Source organism: Lissotriton vulgaris, chromosome 3_1 (genome assembly GCF_964263255.1).
Source record: "Lissotriton vulgaris chromosome 3_1, aLisVul1.2, whole genome shotgun sequence".
Taxonomy (NCBI): Eukaryota; Metazoa; Chordata; class Amphibia; order Caudata; family Salamandridae; genus Lissotriton; species Lissotriton vulgaris.
In genome coordinates, this window is record NC_141689.1 from 1562545110 (window position 1) to 1562562636 (window position 17527).

At 43.3% G+C, this 17527-nt stretch overlaps 1 protein-coding gene across 3 annotated transcripts in view; it reads left to right on the forward strand.

The window, feature by feature from the left end:
* The window catches only part of RASGEF1B (RasGEF domain family member 1B), a 92409-nt gene extending 75476 nt beyond the window's left edge, over positions 1–16933 (forward strand). Inside the window, exons 11-15 of one of the 3 annotated variants that reach the window (XR_015309365.1) lie at positions 2130–2225; positions 3063–3186; positions 5759–5831; positions 13961–16003; positions 16058–16933. Coding sequence is in view for 1 of the 3 variants with exons in the window: in XM_086962045.1 (XP_086818171.1) it covers positions 2130–2225; positions 3063–3186; positions 5759–5831; positions 13961–13985 (318 nt within the window). In the remaining 2 variants the exon portion in view is untranslated. Of the gene's footprint in view, positions 1–2129; positions 2226–3062; positions 3187–5758; positions 5898–13960 lie in introns of all 3 variants that reach the window. The other 2 variants (XR_015309364.1, XM_086962045.1) reach the window with 2 other exon arrangements.
* The last annotated feature ends 594 nt before the right edge of the window (positions 16934–17527 follow it).

Here is a 17527-nt window from a genome sequence, read left to right on the forward strand (position 1 = left end):
TTTGTAGAGTCCGTTGGTGCACGATCTTGGGCACATCGTTGATGTTGTACAGAACTGACAACTTCCGCTCCATGAGCATTTTAAATCCATTCCTTGTCTTATGTTTGCAAGCACCAGTGAACATCCATTGACTTAAATGACAATCACCTAGGTTGACATCCTTCTTTGAGGCACCAACCACTCAGTGAAAAATATTCTTCCGCGTATTTCCCTTTTAGAAATTAAAGCTTTAAGTGCTTCATAGGATTCACTGAGAAATAGTTTGTGTCTTCAACGACCCATTATTTAACTTATGGTATGACGTTCTTCAATAACACCAAAAGACAGGTGTATTCAGGTCCGTGTATACTACATTCAGTAGAAGAGCGATTGAGGGACTGGCGTGGTGTTTCCAAAGCAGTCTGTAGCTATTATTTAGGCCCTCTGGGCTCTCACAACGCACCTGAATTGGGGTGGAGGTGCCACACTGAAGCGATATTTGGAGGAGCAAGAGACGGTGCAGGCATGCTCACATACTAGTAGCATTATAGAGCTCGCAGTCAGTCAATGAGACTAGATAGTGTCCTTTTCTCCTATTCATGCATTTTAACCTTTTGATTCAATCTTATAATTGAGGCACGTACGCAAGTAAGTGACCATATCTGTATAGTCAATGACTGTATGTTGTTATAACTCTCTAAATACACCATTCATTGACTATTGTTGCAGAAAAGCAAAGACAAGACCATTTCACCTCCTTGTTCCACACACCGCACTTCCCTCCAACAGAGGCAGTGATTCACTTCACTGGCGCTAGACCTCGTTCAGGAATAGGGTCTTGCCTAAAGACAATTATCTGCAATTGCAAAAAGTCAGTAGCCACAAAGATCATGTTTGTTATTTCATGAAAAGCTTCTTGATTAAGGGAAAGTACCACCAAGGTCATCAGAGGAAATATGAATCAGGAACTTGTGACACCTGTTATGCACAGCATCCTTTTTCATTTATAATCTCCTTTATAGCTCAGGTTTGTGATCACTGTGGTACCAGTCCAGCCAATTTGCCGTCTAAGATGAATTATCAGTGTTTCAAAAGATACCAACAATCTACACTTTGGATGTTTTATGAACACCATGTTTCATTATCTTGCAGGGGAAGGGTTGCGTTGCCCTGAGTTGCTTGTAGGGTAGTCTGAAACATCGTCGTATTTTCTTATTGCTAGACTCTTGACCACTCTTCTAATTATAAAAGGTAGGCATTTTGTAAAAAAGACTCTTTCAGTCGGTGTACTGTGTTTCTTAGAAAGTACATTGGAGCTTAAGGTACAAACTTGTATTTATTCCTTCGTTGATACACAACATTTGAAACCGAATCGGAGCAAAATTACAGTAGGTGAGGGGTAGGTGACTGCATAGTGACACTCCCCCCATTGTACTGTCACTTAAATTCTATATTAGATTGTTACACAATCCACTATTTTGGTTAAGCACACTTTCACTCTGCATTATGAAAATATTTCTTTTGTCAATGTAAGAGAGAAGAGATCATTAACTTCCATGATGTTTCAGATCCCCCTATATACTGGGAGCAAACAAATTCTACAGCCAGAATGCCTTTTACAAAGAATTCTTTAAGTACATGCATACTTTAGAATTGCCCTACCTACATTATTTCTTTGATGTCCACAATGTGGCCTAAGACCGATCCACATCAGTGGTTGGTGACCTTTCTTGCCCTGACCACCAAAGTACAACTCTTTTTTCTCAGAATTAAGGTGAAAATAAGACTCAAGGTGTTTATAAATCAATGGCGACTTGCAAAACATGATCCATTGAACCTGACTGTTGAATTCCCTAGACCCCGACGACCTTGTTCAGGTTTTCTTATGAAATTACATGAAATTGACCGACAACCACTGTAAAGGATATATGGCTTTTATATCACATGTGCATGTAATAATAAAGTGTTATTATGTGCGTCTTAATTATGGTCTGTGAAACACTTTTAAAAAGAAACTAAGTTATTACATTAAATACAATTTATTCTATATTCACTTACGTTTTAATTAGGAGCTGGTTCTATATGTAACATTTAATCATAGTCTTTGTGTATAATGTATATTCAGACGTCATCATATGCTTCCTCCTTAGATTGTCATTCCCTTCTGCAGCCTCCTGATCAAAGATATTTACTTCATCAATGAGGGCTGTGCCAATCTCCTTCCGAATGGCCACGTAAACTTTCAAGTAAGTAGCCGCGTTTGGTGCTCTGAACAAGTCATAGATACCGTTTGTCGCACTTATAGACTGCAAACATAACTCATCTAATTCTTCTATCACCACTGGATGGTCAAAATTATCGTAGAATGTAGCATGAAATGTCTTCTAGATCCAGCTAGTGAGAAGATTTCTGCATTCTACTGGTTGGGTCCTTAAGCGTTCTGATAAAATAGTTTTCTTACTCTTGGTAGGAGTCAGCACAGGTGGAGCCGGAGTATGATGTTGATGCGGAGTGTGACTGGTATTTTAGAAGTCACAAACTCCATGCTTTCTCTGCGTTAATTTAAGTATAGTATATATTTTAAATCCGGTAACCTAAGAGGGAAGCCATGGAACATCCATTTTTTTTCATTGAGATTATAGTAGATGGACTTTAGAAAGAAAAAACAAAAATATTATGGAAAAAAATGGGTAAGAGCCAAGAATTTCTGAGGCAACACATCAACTAATATTCAATATCCTATACATGCAAAATTACTGAAGATTGAATATATTCATCCAAAGTATCATGTTCTTTAATAAAATCTTCTCCCATAGCCATAGGCCTATTCAACTCATCATTTTACAGCCCATTAAGGTGGTACCTTTTGGATGTTTTAATTTGTGAGTTACGGATTTGTAGTGTGCCTATGTTGTGCACTGTGCTTTGTTCATGCCTGTCATTACATTGGGCCAGTCTGCTACTGACCAGCAATGTATTCCATATATATTCTACTGAGTCATTGCGTGTTTTGGAGGGTTCAACCCTTTTTCTTGGAAATGTACCAAGTTATGTATTTTCTTTTGCTTTTTTCATCTTCATAGAAATTCTGGGAGCTGGCAAAACAGGTCCGTGAGTTTATGGCTTGGCGAGAGGTGGAGTGCCCGTTTGAAAGAGACCGAAAAATGTTGCACTATCTGCTCACTGCCCCAATCTTCAGTGAAGACGGTGTGTTAAATAGTACTGGCTGCATGCTTTTTGGGCTTTGTTCTTTGCGTGTGTTAAACGTTGTAGGATTTTTCATTGGCAGTGGTCTTGAATGTGTTCGCGCTTATCCAAATATGACACCATGTGTACCATAGCTGTCCCATATTATACACAAATATTTATCTTTCTGCAGCACAAGAATTTATTATTTAATTTCAAAAGTGTTGCTTTAGCCGCAACTCTATTCAACATGTTGCTGCTGTTAGCAGCGAAGGGTGGATCCTGCCTCCTTCACCATGCAGAGTGTGGTAGACTCTGTACTTCTGACCACAGAGCAATGTTGAGGACCACTCTCATATTTGAGGTGGTGGTGAATAGTTTTTGCTAAGGAGGTATTAGCGGTGCCTCCTCCACACCCCCAAAATAAAATGAGCCCCATACACAAAATGTCCTCTTGCTTCGTACAGCAGAGAAAAAAGAATAGGAGCTATTTAGAGCATATCATTACCAGTTAAATATTATACACTTATGCGGAAGGCCATTAATGGTGATGGGGAAAATAATTCTTAAAAGAATTTGAACTTTTAGGGATTTGAAATGTCTAAAATTGACACGTCATGTTAATCTAGCAAGATAATGGCAGTGCAAACACAAGGAGAGGGACGGTGCGCTGGAACTTTTCAGACACTCACCTCCAGTCACAGATGTGGGTTGAATCCATCATCATTCTTTAGCTCACTTCGCCACCTCAGTTCAGACCCAACTATATGCAAATCAGTCGTGACCCTGTGCCTCATGGTAACAGTCCAACCCGAACTGCCAAGCCAGATCTTTCCTGAACCAGAAGCAAACATCCTGGGACTGGTTTCTGGGTAACACACTTCATCAGCCAGGCTAGCTTGAATACAGTGGCAAAGTGAGCGTTAAGATAATGGCAGTCCCATCGTCCCGGCTCCTCATTGTTGTAGCCGGGTTGTTTGGCCTCAAGTATCCCACATAAAACAGAACAAAGTATCATAGCTACAAATGCTTTTTAATGTGAAGTATCTTTGATGTTAGGAGTGTGGGCTCTGTGTAGAAAGAAAAATATCTATTATATTAAGTATTCCAGCTGGCAAGCTTGATCAGTGGGTTACTCCTCCAGCCACAGATTTGTGTGCTCAGCCTGAAGATAATTTGAATCCTCTTTATGCTCCACTGAGCTTTCCATCCTTCACAGGTTGGCAAAATGAGAACACACATTTGTTTTCACTGTAATTGAAAAAGCTTCCCAAAAAAGCCGTAAGGATTATTATTGTAGGTTTTTGGCAACGCTAGGCAATAGCACCAATATTTGCTGATAGTCATGCCATTTTCCGTCTTGGGGAAGGCGACAATCACGTTAGAACACTCCTTGTATAAGTAAATGTCAAAGGCTGTATGTGAAAACATATACATTTTTAAATCCATGTGTTACTAAGATGCCCGCTTCCCAGGGCTTAATTTGAGCCCGTGATTTCCGGTGCTGGGTGCCGGCACATAATTGTCAACACCGGCGCTCATGACAGTCTGCCACATGATGGCACTGTTTGTCTAATATGGAGACTAGCACAACATTAGTTGGTTATTAATTCAGTACTCCTTAAAATGACTTTTAACTGCTTTCTAACCCATTCCTACAGATTTTGGGGTCTTGTATAGTCTGAATCTGCCACGCTTGTAGGGTTTCATGGCTAGTAGTTTTGTTGGTGCTGTCAGGAGCAATGGGCTGATACAAGATGCAGTGGTCTCCTGACTTTCACAAATTAAGCACTGCCGCTTCCTGCCTTCTGACTCCCCCTGAAAGTGAGCACATTGCATGTGGGTTGTAGGGCCTTCTGTCAGCTGCTGGCAAGTGACATTTGCCTTCTGCCCATGATGCTTGTTCACTTGCTGTCAGAGAAATAAAAATGGGTCATTGGGAGATGATTGGGTAGGGGCATCAGTGTGCCGTAAGGGAGAACGGGCTGGAGCTGTCACCTGCTCGCCATTTTAGGATTCTGGGGTCCGGAGGTGTCGCGTAACCGTGGGTGCTTGCTAATGGCCGTGCAAAACCACAGCTTTTCAGTAAAACCAATGAGCATGGAAAAGAGGCCCTCTCAGACCTGATCTATAAACCGTTATTTCATGAATATTAATATTGGAAAATTCTGCAGAGTCCGCTGCTGTGTGTGATTGTAGAACTCCTCTGTGATTAGTAGCATCAAGAAAACGTACAGTGACAGGAACATTATCATATGTATAAATTATGCAACATCCATTTGCATGGTCTCCGAGACATTTGGGTAAATAATCGTCTGTGTAGTGCGCCCTCTTTAGTTTCTTCCCGGCGCTAAAGCTATAAACTGTGTTTCATGTTGACTCCCTGCTTACTTATGCACCCTTTACATTATATTCATATACTATGAATCTCCCCATTCCTCGGGCCATGGTTCGATCCCCTGCGCTCTGCGGTTCGCACGTGGCACGGCCCAGCTGCCACGTCCTGATATAATTGTTCGTAACCTAAATTAGGGCAGCGCGAGAGCGGTGCCAGCCGTCTTGGTAACGCGTGTCCCTTGCCTCCTCCCTGCAGCCCTGTACTTGGCATCCTACGAGAGCGAAGGCCCTGAGAACCACATAGAAAAGGACAGATGGAAGAGTCTGAGGTGCGTGTCAAAGGTCATTGCCTGTCATTAATCAGCTGCGCAGAAGGGGAGCTGTCGCTTCCTGTGGTGAGAACAGAAACCAAATGTTGCACCATTCAGCACCTGTGCCTTGGGAGGACACGACTGCCGGGCTGGCATTAATGAAAACAATGTTGCCAGACATTTCCAGGTCTCCTGGGGATGTATTTGTGCCTAATTTTAGTTTTGTCTACTCTTCTTAGGGTCACTGCATGCATAAAACATGACTTTCTGAAGTGTACACGTCATAACAGCAGGATATTTAGCTCTTTTGTTTTTAGGCTAGTACATTGTAATATTTTATTGCCTAAAATATATGTTACTATATCGATTATGAATGAGCGTATTCCAACTCTATTAGTAAGCCCATAGCTTACCGTCCATTTTTTTTTTTCGGAAGCCCTCCAATCTCCACCTACTGCTGCCATGTTGTCTTGTCATTTCCCGAATGATGTCATATGTAGCCTGTATAGCCCACCTGCGAGAACCCCTGTTAAAGTGACTGAACTATTCAATTGAGTTGACCCCGGCTGACTGTACATTTCTCCTTTTATCTTTACATAAGTGATTGATTGTTAAACTAAAAACATTATCTTCCTGTGATTCTTAAATTTACTTGACGATTAATTGGTAATTCACATAGAGCTGCATGTTAAACCCAAAGTGGCTAACAACACATGAAAACGTGCAGTTCCAGAGCTTTGGCATGATTTTGCCTCTCAACCCGCATCTTTCAAATGAGCAGGGGAAGCAGAATGGCACATGCAGTATATCTTCTCTAATGGAGAAATCAATAACAGGATGGCAAAGAAATTCTCAATTAATTACCGGTTATCTCATTACTCTGATTACATTTGCTCGTCCCAGTTCTTACTGTATGATAAGTTGCCACCTCCCAAGATCAGCATGAAGCTCCAGCTTAAAAAATCTCTCCCCTAGTCTTATGAAATTAGCTCTGCCCTGGCCTCTGCCGGGGAAGACAACCAATTCCAAAATATTGAAGTGGGTCCTAGCTCTGGGAGGGAGGGTTAGCAGTAAATGTAAATGTGTGAATGTGTGTGTCTTGTAAAGCGCACTGCTACCCGGAGGCGTCCTGGTGCTATAGACCGCTGGGAAACCTGTCCTGGCTTTCCCTGTGAGATGTTCCCTCCTGGGTATCTCCAAGGTGAAACCAGGCATCCCCGGCGTTTGTGGGGGGCCGTTGTGGAGATGAGGCAAGCTAATGCCCAGAGTTGCCGAGTGTGATCCCTGGTTAGAGTAGGCACCGAGGCGAGAATTATCGAGTCCGCTGACCCTGGTTCACGACCCTGCCGTGTCGGGAATTAAACCCTGGTCCCGGGTCGTCCTCTGCTTCCGGGTCTGCCGCCTCTAACCAGTGAGCCACACCACTCCACTAAATCTAAAGATAAGGAAAATGAATCCGAGTATTGAGAATATCAGTAACTGATAAGATATTACTTGATCGTCCTTTACTTCACCCATCCTTACTATATGAGAGATAGACCGAATACTTTATACCAGCTCCAGTCACACTTCTCTTACACATATAAGAAACACAAGTGCTGCTAAACCCTGTTTATTATCAGCAGCCGCAAAAGTGCAGCCAGAATCCTGGTAACACCTTCAACTTTTATTGGGAGACAAAAAATAGCTGAGGAGGATGAAGTGGCTGTTCTACAGGTGTATCCGGCAGGGTAATGGCCTGACCATCTGCTCGGGCAGCAAACATGCCTTTCGTTTAATGACCTTTTTGCATGCTATGGAGCGTTACAGGAAGACTTGTTCTCCTTTAGAAATGGCACAAGATAAACCTGGATCTATGCACCACTGTACCTGCTGATTTGAAGTTAACAGCAAAGTTATATATAGAGAAAATGTAATTCTCTCCAGAATCACGACCTCTGCTCTGGTCCACTCTCTCTTCTCTGTGAAGCCTTGATGCCACCTTAGCTATAAACTCTGGCCCAAAACAGAGGCGCTGTTAGACTGGGGCTTTTCTAAGATAAGGATCCCTAGTTAGTGTGTAGCATGACTATCGCAACTGTCGCACATAATTGCAACTAAGATAAAGGATGTGATGATGAGATAGTATGTGGAAGATTGTCAAAGGCTCAAAGGGAGCACTTTTGCAGCTAATCTAGAACTAATGGTATGTCCGAGACAGAACTGCTGGACACACTAGCACAAATCTGCAGAAGAATCTGTCAGCAAAGCTTTCTCAAGTTCCCAGTACTGTACATCTGCCCCATGGTTTATTGATAGCTGTGTTTGCCAAAAACTGAACTCACACGGTAGAAATTGCCATGCCCTTACTGAGAACATTCTGCCAATATGGCAGCAGCGCCAAGTGGTACTTGCAGTCCCCTGGTGGCACGCCTTCCTCTTGGACTAGGGCTGTAAAGGAGATCAGTGGTTATTTCAGGCACCCTGGGCGGAATGACAGTGAGAGGCTTGTAAGCTGTTGCCAGCCCTTTAAACGAGGTAAAATTGGCATATGCGTGATTGGCATATTTCATTTTCACATGTTACTACCTGTACCAAGGGCTTGTAAGTTAAATGCTAGTAGTGAATTACATCACTCATTGTGCCACCCACAAACGTAGCTCCCTTAACATGTCTCAGGCCTGTCATTGCAGCCTGTTGGGCAGTTTCAAACTGCAACATTGACCTGGCAAAATAAACTTTTGCGACAGTCCTATTCCTTTATTTTCATTACTTATAAGTTACTCCTAAGGTAGGCCCTAATGCTCATATTGCAGGAAGCATAGTTTGTAAAAAGTAGGACAAGTTTGTATAATGTTTTACATGTCCTGGAAGTGAAAAGCCCCCAGGGTTGTTTTCATCGTGGTAAGGCTGGCCTCCCATAGACTAGCACTGGTTTACCTTAATGCATTTAATAAGCGATGAATTCAGTTTAGGATCAGCTAAAGAAAAACGTCTTCTACTCATTTTAATTGTAATTTAAAATCTTCTTTAATGGTGAAGTCCGATTTTAAATAATTATTTTGGAAATGTCACTTTCATGAAGTTGGGATTTCCCTGCCTAGTGTTTCTAGGGCCTTTCTGTGAGTGAACCGCTGCCCATCCGCTGTTGGAGCCCATCCCACTGCCCTCCCTCCAACCACCACTGGAAAATGTGTATGGAGTTAGAGAGAGAAAAAGGTTCTGGTGTAGAAGGGAGTGGGTCTTCCTGCCAGGGTGGCTGGGAAGGAGCCCTTCCCTGATTACAATGCAAATGGACCTGGCCTGCCCCAGCTTTTTTTTTCACCAGGCTGGGGCCAAACGCAGGGGAGAGGAGAAAACTGACCACAAATAGTTTGGGGGGTGTTAGGCAAAGTATTGTCTCCCAAGCACAGGCTGCCACTGGGAATGGCACCCCAGAACCGGAAATCTCCTAAACCTGAGAAGATCGAGATGAAGGACTGTGCTGCCGTCTGAGGAAGAAAGACTGGACCTGCTTGCCTTAAACATAGGACCCCAGAAGTGACTCAAAGGATCAGTTGGCTGACCTCCTGTTAAAGCTACAAGGACACAAGAATCTGCACAAGGCCTTTTCCTACAGCTGCCCAGCTGATCAGGACTGGGCCCTGCATCTCCCTGCTACCCTATGAGTCTCAAAGTGCCTCCCCTAAGGTCGTGAGGTGGAGCCTGTAGAGGTGTGCTCCTGTGGTGGATTAGGACTTTAAAGACTAAAGTCAGATGGTAAAATTTTTGACCATTATAAACCTGGTTAGTGAATCTGACCTACTCTCCCTTGCAGTCAGCATGGAATTGCATATAGATTTTGCAGCGTGAATCGTTTCTGGATTCACATGCTGTGCATTATTTCACTATCTGGTGGCTGCGTCAGTAACTCCCCTCTTGTGCAGTAGTCTTTCCTCTCTCTTTTTGGTTGTTGTTGTTGAGCGTTGATGTACCTCACTATATGATGCTTATTCCAGCCTCTCTTGACATCAAACACCCTTCCGGAAGTCTCCTTTCATGGTCGCCTTCTTCATCTTCTTGTTTTCCGCTGTTGGGCCTGGAATCATTGCTGAAGCTCTCCAATCATCTAACAGAAGAAGAGAGAAAGAAAATGAGAAATTGTTGAGAAAATATCAAAAATCAGAGAAGGTTATAGCTATAGTAGAAGGAATGGAATCTTTTTCCTGAGATTTCCACAAACTTCCACCAAGAAACCCTAAGTAAGTACTATGTACGTTGAGTGAAAGACTGAGAAGAAAGAAGAATGCATAGGCAAGGGTACCCCTGCTCTACGTGAGATGGAGAATACACTTTCGTTTCTGCCCAGAGGGCCACCACAAGTTTACGCAGAGGGACAACCACCAGGTATGCAATCTTTGTCTGCCGAGAGATGACTGCTCCGATACCTAAGTTGTGCAGAATTCACACCAAAGACACTGAGGACACAAGAAAACCAAAGGCCAGCACACTACATTGTGCAGGGACAGAAGGAAGCATCATCACTGAGAGACCTCAGACTATCAAGTGAGGAGGAAGATAATGTTGCTAAAGAAGCCGAAGAAGGGATCAGATGCTAAGAGAGAGATAGACTTTTAGCGAGAAAGCAGGAAGTCAAAGGAGAAGCGCACTGAGGTGATGCTGAAAAAGACGGAAGCAGTTGAGCGGAAAGCATTGAACTCTAGACAACAAATGACTGTCTCCACACTGAAAGTTTTGCCGACCGAAGGCAGATTGGAGGGAGAGGTGTGGCGCAGCGGGTAGAGCATCCAATTCTGGAGCACGGGGCTCGTGGTTCGATCCCCGGCTCCGCCGACAGCTCAGCCTAGCATCATGTGACTCTGGGTAATAGCTCACTTAATCTCCCCGATGGGCCCCTGCACCTTGAACCCCTACAGGGGTGATATGTTTGCGCTTTACAAATACAAATTATTATGATTATTGAGGGAAAAGGAGCCCCTCTGGTCCCAAACAAAAGATACCACAGGCAGCAGGGCTTAGGAGAAGATACAGACGTCGATAAACTATCAAAGTTGAGAGAAAAGCAAGAAGTTGTCAGAACACCCAAAAGCAGCCGAAATTTCGACGCTGAAGAAAAGATTGCTAACTACACTTGATACCCAGGACAGCGTTCTCAAATTCGAGCACAAGAAAAGACAGCTTGAGGCCGAAATGGCCACATTCAAAAGAAGGACCTCAATCCCTTCAATCTTTTTGAATACTATTAAAGCTTTTGACAGAGAGTACACAGGGGGAGAAAGACTCTGGGAATTGGAACGCCCAATGACACCAGTCATAAGAAGAGGAAGTAAAAAATGTGTAACTCCGGTTCCTCTTGGTGCAAGGGTGCCTGCTTTGCGGAATGATTTTTTTTTTTTTTTGGCAGGATGGGAAACCTTCCTGCACAAAACAATCACAAGAGGCTTTTTCCTCTTTTTATGTGTGCTGCAGAATGCACCACACATAGAAAAAGGAAAAACGAGGAGAAATAAATGGATTTCTCCTTGTTGTGCCACCCGCGTACGTTTTTGGCACTGCCGCAGAGTTGCGATTTCTCATAAATTTGGGGCAGTGTTAAAAAGCCATGGATGTTGCTGGAAACGCCCCCAGGAACACCCATTGCACGCCCCTTTATAGCAGAAAACTGCTTTAAAGGGAACGATATGTACGAGGCAACATTAAGCCAAAAAAGTGGTTTAGTGCTGCCTCGTAAATATGGAGCAGGCTGCTGAGAACGTCCCAAAAAGGGACGCTCTGGCGGCGCAAGGGTCCACATGAATGAGGCCCAGTGTGTTTATTATGTGGCAACAAGATGTCCTTAGCGTGGCCTCAGTTTTGAGCCTCCTCATGTACGAATGTGCCTCCCATTCTGCAGGCGAGCAGCATTGGTATTATTCTTGCTTTCCCCTCTTCATTCCATACCTCCAACGACGGTCTTCCGTGTGACAGTTTCAGCCAGAAGGCACTGTTCAACTGGCTAAGTGTAAACTTGCTAAATTGTCTGCTTGAAAACTTTCTTGCATTACAAAACGCTGCTCTTGTGGTTTCTCTTCCCGGAATGGTTTCACCCCCTGCATTTCTTGCCAGTTTATTCTTGTATGGCTTTCAGGTCCGTGTGTGATTGCTTGTGTGCACCTATTTGAATAAATTCATTGGTGCGGTGCTCACCAGGAAGAATTCAAACTACAGGAAAAGCTGCCTTCTTTTTACCAGCCTGGGCATGCAAAGTGTCTACTGAGAGCTGAGATCACGCTGAGTCTCCCGGCAGGATTGTGAAACGATGTCTGACATTAATACCCCACATTAAGATCCCACTGGTTTTAGAAGGAAGTGCATCTCTGATCTGTGAATACTTACTTAGCAGGAGTAAGCTGCTAGCGCTCAGGGCCTGCTATGCCACTGTGGTAGCACTTCTACTTTCATCTTGAGCTCAGATGCTCTGCTATCCTATCATGGTCTTGATTCTCCTAACTCATTCCAACATGTTCTCTTAAAGGGGACTTCTATAACGCTGTACTGCCGTTAGTATGGCCTCGCAGCGCTGAAAGTTCCAAGTACCTTCTTGGCATGGTATCGAAGATTATCACAGACTAGAGTCTGCTTTCTATGTCATGGAATTATATTTATCAGTTTATCATACATTTATTTTTGAAGGAAAAATGCATTCTTCAGCATGGATGTGGTTTCATCAAAGATAACATTTTGGAGAGGGAGAACTGGGTTCTCGCTTCATTTCTTTTCCTTTTTACAGTAGCATTTTGCCGTATTTTTTAACATTATCTCAAAATAATCCATTCTACTGCAAAAGCTGGGCAGTAAAAATGCTATTTTGCGTTTTTCCTTCTAAATTTCAACAACGCTCTTAGAACTCAAAAAATGATAGTGTACAAACTCCATTTTTTTCAGTATTTTGCTATTTAACATTTGGTTTCCTATTTTGTATGGTTATTACAGTCTCTGCTCTGACATAAATACAGAGTGGGGAGAACGGGACACTCAAGGTGCACCTCTGCCATCACAATTGCATGGGGACACTTTGCTGCTGCCTACAGTATAAAAACATATGCTCAGAATACAGTAGGGCTCTAGGAGAGCGTTTGGAAATTTAAGTATCCCCTTTGCCCTGAGTGTGTTGTGTTGAATGCCACCATCAAATGGAAAAGTCTGCCATTCGGGATTTTTTTCTTAGATCTCCCTTTACATATTATATCTAATCAGTAGAAAGAAGGAACTACATATAGGATGATTGAATTATTTTGGCTTTCTAGCATAAAGTCCCCGCAAGCGCAGTACGTTTCTAAAGTCGCTCAGCTGTTGCAATTGGCTTCCAAAAGGTTACGCAGAATGCCTCCACCCTGCTTGATGCAAGACTTCACATTTAGGTCAGGAGTCCCCTTGAGCACGAACTCTTGTTCCTCCAAGCATGCACCGTTCTCCGCCACATGTCTACAAACTGAAAGTAGTCGCTAGTGCTACAAACAGGTCAGTGTGCATTAGACAAAAACGTGGTCCTGATAGAGATCACTGCAGCTGTGAATATAAAGGAGGACATAGCCAGCATCTTCCAGAAGAAATGAAGACTGACTATGTTGCTGCACTCACCAGAGTGAGGCCTGCAGAGCTACTGTGAACCTTCTATGAATGAGTTCAGTATGATCACAGTGGACTGGGGGTTGTGGGTGGCAGAAGAATGCTTGCGATTATGTTGAATGAGGACACTCGTTGGCAACCAAACCAACATACCTGTAAAAATATACTCTTTATTTGTCCCATGCTTTCTGTTTTTGTCCCATGCTTTTCGAGGAAGTACAATTACTCATTGTAGGGACTATTGAATGAAATTGGTAAATAGAAGCCCATTCCTTAATTAGCAGATGTATCTTTTGAACCTCAGGAGCGCTGCTACCTTTGATGCAGTAGGTGCAGTGTCACTGGGGCCAGGGCTTATGACGAGTCAATTTAACCCCGATTATGGCTGCCACTATTACCCAACCAGGGGGGCAGGTGGCAGTTTGCTTTGCTTGCGTTAGTGGGCAATGACCCCAGCTCTACCACGGTTGGTCCTGACCTTAATATATGCATGAGCAGATGTTTTATACGTGCCTTCATTCTAATATACTCCTTTTTTTCCTCTCTCTCTCTCTGTCCAGGTCAACCCTGTTAGGCAGAGTCTGATGCATGGAGACCTCCTTTGCCATTAGCAATAGAAAGTTCTGGCACTACGTGGCGTTTGGAAGGTGGAGACATTGTACCTGACCGAGACCTGCCATCACCGGGGACGAAGCATGCTAACTTGACCTATCAGGCTGCTTCTCACCAACAGTAGATCAAAGGATTTCTCAATGGCTCACGCAGGGCCTTGGTTTCTAACCGATGATGACTCGACCCCTTCCCGCCATCCGATGGGTCACAATGGATCATTCCACAGATACCCGCACGAGTATTTTTGAACTTGCTATCCAAGTGACTGTTTGGTACTAGTCTCCAGACCTGTTGACGATGCAAAAACCTCACACGTTCCATGCATTATATTTGTAAATATATGAACATTTTTCTTACACGAGCCAGGTAAAAGTGAAGGGTTCTAAATATATACTATGAACTGTGAATATCAGGCGTTGGACGAGCTCCCCAGGGATGCAGGATATGTAGGAAGAGAAGACGCCACGCCGGCTGTTGGGGGTTTTAACTCCTGTTTATCCAGTTGATCCCATTTTTAGAGTTTGCTGCAGGCTAGCAGACTTTTAACCCCACCCCCCAGAATGAATGAGATAGTGAACAAGGACTATGAGTAATATAATAACAGGACACCTAATATATTGGAGGTTAACACTGAAACCTTGAAGCTGAACATTTGATCTTTTTCTGTTCCAAGTTGTCTACAGGACGAGGCCATTTTGCAATGCAACTGTCCTAACATTTCTCTAGGGGTCCTTCATCGTCATGCTTTCTCCGTATGCTCAGTCCTTTGTGTTTGCCTGCTTTTTCTTGCATTACACAGTCAATGCTTACAAGGATACAGTCGCAGAAAAGGACTGCTGCTGGAGTGCCCACTGGAAGTCGCAAGAAAGAGCGGTATTGTGACGTTGTTTGTCCCACCAGCCACCATTTGCGCAGCTGCAACAGGCTCGCTTCTTTGTAAGGGGATTTGCTGCTGCTGTGACACAACTCCTTTCTTTGTGTCCTGTTTGTGTAATTTCTTGTTTGTTTTGCTGTGCATTAGATTGCCTTCTTGCGCATTCTTAGCTGTGGGATAGGTTTGAGAACCGAGCATCTGAACAACACTCGTTGATCCTTTGTTGATGAACTGCAAATGTTTAACTGCACAGTCCACATAGTAGGACTGGCCTCAGATGTGCTATGCTAGAGGCCTAGTATCGACTATTTGCTTGAATTGAGATGTCTTGCTCTTTCTTTAATGAAGACTGGGGCGCAGACCTCTTCTAACAGTAGAAATAGGGGAATTTGTCTCTTCCTGCGCCCCCTTAAATATGTCTGCTACTTTACGCATAAATGGCTGAAAAAGGAGTAATTTCCTGAGACAGAACTTTTCCTTGAGGAAAGCAGCCCCATCGTTGGTAAGCATCCTTTATTTATGAAAACACATTCATCTGAGACAAATTTCAGACAGTACTGGGATCTGCCAACGTTTACGTCTTCTGTTTTAATCCTGCCAAACTTCCTCAAACGAGTTGTAGTGAAATTGTTATTGAGCGAAGGCTGCATCTTGTGGCTTCTCTCCAGAGGAGCTATTGTCAGCAGTAAAGTTAAGGGATGGAAATAACATTTATGCCGGCTGACTAGCACTATTTTTGATTGGAAATTTCACAGTGTTTGGCCAGAGGCGAGGCTGAAGTGCTTGGCAGACCTGGGTTTTCAGAGTTTTATTTTTCTGATCAGAGAACACGAATCGGACCAGCAGCTTTTCAGAGTAGTGAGACACAAACTTTATGAAACTTGCAGTTTGAGTAGAAGCTGATGCCCAGCGATCGCTTCAGAGTAGGGAGGATTCTGGAGAATTGGGCATGGATGGTCCATGCACTTCAGGCCTGGAGTGAAACCTCTTCCTTCTGAGATTATTGTATGGGGTTTGGGAAGCTTACAATTTTTGTATGAACATTTGGAAGGTGACAAATGATGTGTTAAAGACATTTTAAATCCTAGGCTGCCTCAGAACTATACTGGTCACGGATGCTCTTTTCTGCATTGAGGGCCAATGAGCTTTCCTTTACAGCACGCATGGTCAGTGATGGACACCGTGTCACCCTGAATTGTGCAGGCGTCACCCCTCTTCAGACTCCACTAAGTCCATCCTTAACTTTTAAATTTTTTATTTAATATGGAGTGTTGGGTCCCAGCATTGCAGGATACTCGAAAATGAAGGCACCGTCTCCTAACATTGTAGCATTTCCATTGTCTGTCTCTATCAAAATGAAGCAGGTTGGGGGCAGAATGGATGATGTTGGAAAATATGCCACTGTTCTCACTCGCAACATGCACAGTGCCATGTATTTTGAATCTATAATGACATTTTTCTAATTCATGGTGATTGAGTGAAGGCTGTGTAGGCATCAGCGGATTGCAGTAAAACGCCCGTCAAAAGTTAACCTTTCCCGCCTAATTTTATTGTTACCCTTCACCTTCCGTTCAAGGTTGGAGATGTGATGCATACTAAGGTGAAGTGTTACGACCTTTTATCAGTATTTCTATGCTTGAAGCGTGATGCTGTTGGAGGGCATCAATCCTTAGTCGTGGTAATCAGATGCTCAACCCTCAGGTGTAGAAAAAGAAGAGCCATGTTTTTTATAACCGTTAATGCTATCTTGTCCCATATCATGAACAACGGAAGCGTGATATGTCAAAACATTTTGTTTCTAAATCGGATTACCAATTTAAGCAGGATTATTCAAGTGTTGTGGCCACGCCCCAGTCTCTTTTTCCCCTATGATAACCCTTGCTCTTCCATCCCCTTTTTCTAGATATTTTCTGTCACTTTTTCACTTTTTTGTCTCCTGTATCAATTGTTTTTTCATTTTGCTGATTGTGAATCTGGTTGAAACTTTGCAGATTAGCATCACCATCTCTGTATTGATGAGATGTTTAATAAAAATTATTTAAAACAACTGTTGTATTCTTGGACACTAAAATGAGGATCCAGAAAGCTGATTGATTGGTTCCAGAACGTACTGGAGCAGAATCGGGCAGAATCATTGGTGCTTCCCCTTTACTTCAAGTGTACACCTGGCACTATAACTTCACTGTTCTCTCTTGTATCCATCTCTTTGAAGACCTTATCCTGTACATTAGTTTATTTTCTTAACACCACTTATCCAACCAGGGCACTATCACAATCTTGTTCTTTTGCTGTTGTTCTAGCGCAATGCATATGTGTTTTTATTGTTTACACTGCAGTGCTTTAAGTGGGGTGGAAAAGGTGGGGTGGTCTCTAAAAGGGGAAATGACCTTTACAACACGGCTTTAAACATGCATGCCGTTTCCCTGCAAGCTGAACAACGCTTGCCTTAACCAGCATATGCCTTAACCACGCATATGCGTTCTAGCTGTCTAAGCAGGCGGGTTAGGGACCAGAGGGGAAGACCTGCAGGAAAGACCAGGACGAAATTTTGAGGTAAGTTGGGATGGGGCTTGGGGGAAGGCGGAGTAGGTTTTAAGTGAGGGGGCTGGTTTTAGGGCTCAGGGTGCAGAGCTGAGTTTGG